This window comes from Triticum dicoccoides, chromosome 7A (genome assembly GCF_002162155.2).
Source record: "Triticum dicoccoides isolate Atlit2015 ecotype Zavitan chromosome 7A, WEW_v2.0, whole genome shotgun sequence".
In the NCBI taxonomy this organism is placed as follows: domain Eukaryota; kingdom Viridiplantae; phylum Streptophyta; class Magnoliopsida; order Poales; family Poaceae; genus Triticum; species Triticum dicoccoides.
In genome coordinates, this window is record NC_041392.1 from 228718634 (window position 1) to 228726578 (window position 7945).

Sequence of the window (7945 nt, forward strand, 5' to 3'; positions counted from 1 at the left end):
ATAAGGATTATAATTACAAATGAAAACATTCGAGAGACGAACCAACACTATACCAACACTAATCCGTGAACATATAGGAGCCCGGATTTGCGAGTCCGCGGTGGTAGACGCTCTGGATGCGACAAGCGCACACCGAATCCGTTGCAGCTGATGATTGCGAGATGATAAAATCGAGTGCGCGTCGTGCTTTACAACTGCACACCACCATCTTAGTCTAAACACGGGTTTACGTTAGTGTGGCCGATTTCTGAAAGAAAAAAGCGCATGCGACCGAATCGTCCGCACACGAACATCGTGGGGCCTGAATTCCGTTCCCACCTGATCATCAAAACTGTAAAATGCCCAAAAGGTTAGATGGAAAAACACTTTCCTTCTCCAGCAATCATTTGCGAGCAGTACCGAACCAAACCAGGATATGATGCGGTAAAAAAAAGACGGAACCAGGCCAGAACGGCCGCAGAATATCGCGCCGCCGGTAGTGGTGGTGGAGTAAACGCCAGCCGGGTCGCGGGCTTCCCGCGCGCGGGCTCACGGGCGTGTCGCTGCCGCGCGGGCCCGGCCGCAGCCCTGTCATTGACTGACAGAAGGAGACAGAACCACAAGTGGCACCCGTGCTCCATATATGCGCTCTGCCTCTGCCAGAGCACCAGAGCATTCCCGGTGCTCTGCTCCTCCCACCCGTGTCCGCGTCCTCTGCGGGAAGCTTTTGGAAGCTTCAAGGCATGAGGAGCAGTAGAGTCCGCGGAGGAGGCGGTGGTGGTGGTGGCGGAGAGGCCGCCGCCTTCCTCGCCGCGCTGCTGTGCGGCCTCCTGCTCTTGCTCGGCGCCGCCGACGCGCAGGGCATCCGGCGCCCCTCGGCCTACAAAACACTACGAGGTAAACGCCTCTCTCCTCCTTCTGTATTTGTTTCTGGGGGCAGAAGCACGGCTGAAGGAAGGCTCCTCCCTCGCCGACGTTAGTCGGATGGTTCCGGCAGGTTCTGGTTTTTGTTGGAGGCGACCTTCCGTGAGGTGAGACTGTGCGAGAACAGAGCGCGCGTCGAATTCCCCCTAAAATCCTACAGCGGGTGGGCGTAGCCGCCTTCGCTTCCATGAATCAGAAGGTAGGGGTGGCCCTCCCTCCTTCTGGTTCTGAAAACAACAATATTCAGACGGTTGATTTTTGATAACAAAAACCTACTACAAGGTTGATTGATAATCTCCGTGGGGTTAATTACTCCTGTTAATAAATAAATAAATAAAAGTACGTAAGGATGGTATTCTGAGCAATTATTCAGGAATTTGAATAACCGTGACTAATTGCTGTGCAGGTGATGCTCCCCTTGTTATCGCCCAAGGCGGATTTTCAGGGGTATTTCCTGATTCCAGCCAGGCCGCCTTTGCTTTCGCATTGCTTGCCAGCGCACCTGATACAAGCGTGTGGTGCGATGTGCAACTCACAAAAGATGGCGTTGGGATTTGCCTTCGAGACATAAATATGGCAAACTGCACCAATGCTGCAACAGCCTACCCTGCGAAAAAGAAGAAGTATGTCATCGATGGCGTGCCCAAAACTGGACACTTCTCTCTCGACTTCACCTATTCTGAGGTCCAAAACACTTACTGTGAGTACCACTTTCAGCTCTCTATTGAAGCATGTCATCTGTACATCTCAATTACGTACTACATGCTGGTAAACGTGGACGCTGGACCAATCTATCTATCTATCTATCTATAAACACACTATGCTTCCTAATTTTGAAGCTCTCTCATTCAATTGAGGCGTTCAATTTTGAATTTGGTTTACAAATTTTGGCTGGGTCAACGATTTTGAGAGGTTATTTTGAATTGGGTTCATAGTTTTTATTCGATTGAGATGTTCATTTTCAGATCTGCTTCACAATTTGGACTGGGTCAATGATTTCGATTGAGATGTCTAATTTTGAATTTGATTCATGATTTTGACAAACTCAATGATTTCTCAAATCAATAAGCAACAACCAGCCTATAAAAACACATGAGTCCCGCAAACCCTCTCATCACCTGGAAAAAAAGGAATCGTCAACATGCAACACTGTAGCACCAATATAGTACACTCAGTCGTCAGTGCAAGAAACTTTCCCACATACATATGGATTTATAAGCAGATGACACAAAATCACACCTATAGAAAGGCCCCACCAAAATACCGCATTATAAATAAAGAAAACAATCAAACATACATTATCATCTTCCTCACGCATCAAACCAATTTTTTATATATGAAATCCCGACAACACAAACGGCGCAGCAAAGCACGCACAACCCTTATAGTAAGAACTAAAGTTACTGGCATGCCTTTCCTCTCGCTCTTTCGTTGTTTTACATAGACATTATATGTTTTATATTAGTTCTCTGCTCTTCTTTTCTTCAGATTGCATGATTTTTCATCGCTCCAGTTTCTTTAAAAAGGTTTGACCTGATGATATATTTGTAGCTATTCTTCTTACCTGATTATCCAATCTTTTGTGCAGTAACACAGGGATTTTATTCTCGCACCGACAGGTTTGATTCCATATATAATATCTTTTCCGTGACAGACTTGCAGTCCTATATCAAGCCGCCTTCCGTTTGGCTGAATGTTCAGGTAAAATTTACTGTTCTTGCAATTTTGCCTTTATCTGCTACTGTTGCTACTTCTTTGTCGAATCCCTTAAAATCTAACTTCTTCTTCACATGTGTAGCATGACGCCTTCTATTCGCAACATGGTTTGAACATGAGAAGATACATAGTTTCCATCCTAAAGAGTGTCTCTGTGAAGTATATTTCATCACCTGAGATAGGTTTCCTCAAAAGCATATCTAAAAGAGTTCGCGGCAGAACAAAGCTTGTGTTTCGCTTTCCTGATAACTTTCTGTCTGATCCTTCTACAAACCAAACCTATAGCTCACTGTCTAAGAACCTAACGTTTATTAAGACAATTGCTTCTGGTATCATGGTCCCCAAGAGCTACATCTGGCCAGTGACGAATGATAACTATCTGCTGCCTCCAACACCCTTTGTCCAAGATGCCCACAGGGCAGGGTTAGAAATATATGCATCTGACTTCGCAAATGATAGGATTATTCCCTATAACTACAGTTATGATCCCTTGCAAGAATACCTATCATTTATAAGTGATGGTGGCTTCTCCGTGGATGGTGTGTTAACAGACTACCCTATTACTGCATCCGAGGCTATTGGTAGGTTACTTAGTTTCACTTCTTTTTAAACCGAGTACTTATGAAATCATTGACTACAGTGTTGTTTCGACTTTCCGCTTCATCATGTTTTTTTTTTCTTGAACCTTAACTAAGATCTTAACATATAGGGATAAAGGAATAACTCTGTAAATATACAATGACAAACAGCGTTATACCTGTGCATTGGTTGGAGACAAATGTGATCATGTTTTTTTTTTCTTTATCATGTCATCTTATTTGTACATCTATAAATGATTAAAGGATGTTTCTAACTTATGGCTGGAGACAAGTTAATTTTATGCCTTTTAACCTTTGAGCTTGATTGTGAATCATTCTCTTTTATCGTTTGAACTTGTGATCTCTTATTAAGAAAATGCACTAGATTACAATCATTCGCCTGTTGAACACATTTCTCTTTAACGCACTGCATCCTCGTTAATCTTGCCTTCCCCTAAGCCATCCAACTTTAGACCTTTAGCCAATAAGCAGAAACATTGGACTTTGTACAAATGTAGCATGCATCAAATAATCAAAGGGATGTTTAAGAAAATGCAGAACACTTATTGATTGTTTATAAATATGTGAGCAATATAGTTTCTTCTCTTTGCTAATTCATTTGAATCTTCTTCTCTTCAGGCTGTTTTGCTAACTTGAATGAAAGTAAGGCGGATCATGGTATGTATATCTAGGCGTAAATCCTAGTACTGCTGCCAGCCATGATGCTTGGATGCCTACAAGTTCAACTCTGTTTAATTGTTTCAGTGTTTCTCTGCAGGGAAACCTTTAATTATTTCACATAATGGTGCCAGTGGAGACTATCCGGATTGTACTGATCTTGCCTACCAGAATGCAATTAAGGATGGTGCGGACGTGATTGACTGTGCCCTTCAAGTCACAAAAGATGGAGTTCTTATTTGCATGAGTTCCATCAACCTGCTCGAGACCACCAATGTTCAGAGGACACCTTTCAGTACCCTTACATCTGTCATTCCTGAAATTAAGAGTACAGCAGGGATTTATACATTCAACCTTACTTGGAACAACATTAGCGATAGTTCTTTGAAACGTGAGTTCCTTCATCACAGCGTGGATATGCTTCTTTTTTTTATGTTGTTTTCTGTGGAAGTTGAAGGCTAACAACTGAGAAGTATGTGGATGGCATAAAACAAAGGATTGATTCTTGTAGTGTCCTCATACCTGCCCTTTTTCTGCAGCCAAGATATCTAGCCCATTGAGTAGCTACTATCTTGTAAGAAACCCGAGATACACAAACAACGGGAAGTTTGTCAAGTTCTCAGATTTTCTGGAATATGGAAAGGATCAGGATTTGTCTGGCATCATGATCATTATCGAGGTGATACTTCCACTTGAAGTAAACTCAACTTTAATACCTTAGGCTATGCTTACTACCTCTAATTTGACTTTCTTATATGCAAAAAAGAGAGCTCTAGTTTAAGGAATTGTCTTTTCCTTAGCTGTACTTCCTCTATTCCAAAATAAGTGTTGTGGTTTTAGTTCAATTGAACTAAAACCACAACACGTCTAGGTGTGTAAGTCACCTTACGAAAACCAAATAGTCCCAAAACACTTAGTCACGGTACATTAACTCACTCCTCGTTTCTTGTTTCGTGACATATCAACCAATAAGAGATGTGGGTCGTGCATGCTTTGAATGACTTGAGACTACCAAACATGACATGCAGTGATTAGTTCATTTTATGCAATGCTATTAATTAGCAAAAAGACATTAAGTTCTCTCGTTTTCCCCTCCGCCTTGGTCGCGGTGCACAACCTAAGATGACTTACATTTCATCACCATGTATTCTCTTATTGGCAAGGAATATGAGAATCATGAATGTACCGAACATGCAAAACATTGGGAATAGCAAATACAGATATAGTGTGTAATTATATCCATTATTATGTGTGCAGTAATTAGTGCCGTGTTCCTCGCTAAGGTTATTATTGAAATCTCATATTTGTCGCACAAGCGTTACCATATGAATATTCAGTCCTTAGAAGTCAAATTTCTTGCAATTTTCTAAAGCTTTAATCACTGGAGTCCTCTTAATTGATTAACATATCTTCTATAATGCAGAATGCTGCATTTATAGCGAAATCTTTAGGAGTTGATGTTCTCGAGTCCTTAACCACTGCCTTAAATGATGCTGGCTATAATAATCAAACGACCAAGGAAGTCATGATCCAGTCAACAGATAGCGCTGTTCTTGTCAAATTGAAGCAGCAGAAAGCAAAATACAAGCTTGTTTACACTCTCCCGCAAGGCATTGGGGATGCTTCTCCTTCCTCACTAGCCGATGTCAAGGAGTTTGCCGAGGCTGTGGTCGTTGACAGGAATTCCTTTTTTGCAATAAGCTTGCAATTTATCATCAACCAAACCAGCCTGGTGAAAGACCTGCGGTCCGCAGGGCTAACGGTATATGCGCAGGTGTTCCGCAATGAGTTCCTATCACAACCTTGGGACTTCTTCTCGGATGAAACAGTGGAAATCAATAGCTATGCCCAGTCGCTTAAAGTCGATGGCTTAATTACCGACTTCCCCAAGACAGTGAGGAGATACAAGAGTAAGTAAAATTCGCCATCTTTCATTCGTGTTTTGCTGCCTGTACCTACCTTTTAGGCACGCTGAAATTTAGCATTGCGCCATGCCTAGTTGTTTAGACCAATTTGTAATATTAATGGCTGTGGTGCCTCTGCCGAAACATTTTGGACATTCATATAACTAACAATACAGTATTTGACCTTTGCTATATTTGTCTTGGCAGGGAATTCTTGTACAGGAAAGGACAAGCCCGCCTACATGGAGACCGTTGATGTCGGCGGCCTCGTGCAGCTACTCCAGAGAAATGCCGCTCCTGAGGCCCAGCCGCCAGCGGTGGCACCGATGCCAGAATTGAACGAAACAGAGGTGCAGCAGCCGCCATTCCCCCCTGTCGCGCCTAAGAATGCACCTCCTGGTGCCGCCGCACCTCCCGGTTCATCGCCATCTGATGCTCACACGACGGCTGTAAGCACCTGCATTCTGCTGGTAGCGGCCTGTGCAGCTCTGCTGCTTTGAGCAGCAGACCATGAGGCTGTGTGCCAGTAGGTTAAGTTACCGGAGGAGCCGTTAGACTTGCGCAGGCAAGCTATTATCTTGCTATTTTGTGCAATATATACACACAGTTACATCGGGTGTTCGTTTCTGTAGCTATTCCGGCACATTGGTGTATTTGATCTATCAATTGAATTGAAGAGGTTCGGTTCTATCACACTAGCCAGCGCAGGTGCTCGATATTTCATACTACTACATTGCTGAGTGCTGACCGGTGGGAAGATGCTATCTACCATTGTTGTGTATAGAAGAACTGTACTTCTTAGCTGAAAAGAAGTGTTGCGCTCTGAAAATTGAGGAAGTGTGCATGTTTCTAGATTCAGGTGTAAGGTCTCGGCACTGTTAATAAGTGTGATGTCTTATTTTATCGCCAAAGAAACATGTGTGCAGCACAAGACAGATAATGGTAACCAAAAAAGGCGAAAAGGATGAACGAGTGGAGGCAAGTAGAGGCAGGTATCAGATTACTGGGCGCTAGTCTGTAAAATCAGCACGAGATACCCAGAGAAAACCAGCCAGGATTGTGCAGGACACAAGCGAAAGCCGAACAAGATATTCAGATAAAACCACAGAAATCCGTGTCACCTAGAAACCATTAGGTTCGAGCAAAGCGTCTCAAAACAGATTTATCTTTTTCTCCGAAAAGGAGGTTGTTGTACCTGACCCTACGAACGGAATACGGTTAGCGCATCATCCTAGCATGATATTCTCTCGGTTATAAGATCCAACGGAACAAACTCACCAAAGATGGGACCGCCGGAATCTTGGATCTCACCCAAGCAATTGCCTTGAGAGATCATCTGCAGCCGGCTCCTCGTCATGCTGAAAGAGGTTCAGCAGGGCAGGTTGAGGCTGTCCACCTGTCCGTACAAGGAGACCGAGAGATGGTCATGAGTCTCAGGTGATTCCCTGGCCATGAGCAGACGGGCATCTTCGCCGTCAAACGACAGATACTCCACTGATCGTGGTTGGGCAATTAGCGGTACGTAAGAGATTCGTCTAGGGATCAAGGACATGCCCAGATCTAGCACCGGTGAGGAAGGTGCAGTGCAGCGACCTTCCTCTCACGTAGACTTTGCTTCATTGGTTTTTGTTTTGGGCAGTACTCTGCGCCGGCGCACCGGCGCGAGTTTCTGCCGGTCCAACCCGAGCCGCTCGATCTGGACGCGCGGGACCGTCTGATCTGTCCCGCATCCCCTTTCGTCATCCTCCGCACAGGAAAAAAAAGGGGGAAAAAGCGAGCGCCGCCGCAGCTCGCGGGATCCCGCACGCTAGCCCCCCTGCTCTCCTTTGGACCCTCGTTACTTCTGCTCGCAGCCTAGCCGCCGCTGGCGAAGCAAAACGCCACCCGCCTTCACTGCCACCGGCGAAGCAAAAAATGCCGGTTCCAGCAAAATCAAACGACGGTTGGAGCAATTTTTAGGTTGATTCCAGCAAAATCAAAACAAAAATAAAAGGGAGTGGTAGCAAAAACTCCTGATGCTTCGAGCAAGACTCTGATAGTAGCAAAATGGCAACTCCTATAGTAGCAAAAATCCGAGACGGTTGCAGCAAAATGAAAGCCATCGCCGCTTGGTGGATGTAACAAAAATTATCTTCGGTTCCAGCAAAATCAAAATATGATTGTAGC

General features: G+C 44.3%; 1 protein-coding gene across 1 annotated transcript; it reads left to right on the forward strand.

The window, feature by feature from the left end:
- Window positions 1-639: 639 nt before the first annotated feature.
- LOC119331050 (glycerophosphodiester phosphodiesterase GDPDL4-like) lies at window positions 640-6608 on the forward strand. The gene is made up of 9 exons (XM_037604219.1): window positions 640-876; window positions 1310-1603; window positions 2492-2604; window positions 2702-3200; window positions 3837-3875; window positions 3976-4266; window positions 4415-4554; window positions 5299-5785; window positions 5987-6608. Exons 1-9 carry the CDS (start codon window positions 723-725, stop codon window positions 6277-6279), a joined length of 2310 nt encoding a protein of 769 aa, XP_037460116.1. The 5' UTR covers window positions 640-722; the 3' UTR covers window positions 6280-6608.
- The last annotated feature ends 1337 nt before the right edge of the window (window positions 6609-7945 follow it).

Bases quoted from the DNA above. Each gene is read 5' to 3' on its own strand.
- LOC119331050 (XM_037604219.1), top strand. From the start codon at position 723: ATGAGGAGCAGTAGAGTCCGCGGAGGAGGCGGTGGTGGTGGTGGCGGA. The intron at 1,604-2,491 runs GTGAGTACCACT...TCTTTTGTGCAG, and splicing joins TGAGGTCCAAAACACTTACT to TAACACAGGGATTTTATTCT. The intron at 3,201-3,836 runs GTAGGTTACTTA...TCTTCTCTTCAG, and splicing joins TACTGCATCCGAGGCTATTG to GCTGTTTTGCTAACTTGAAT.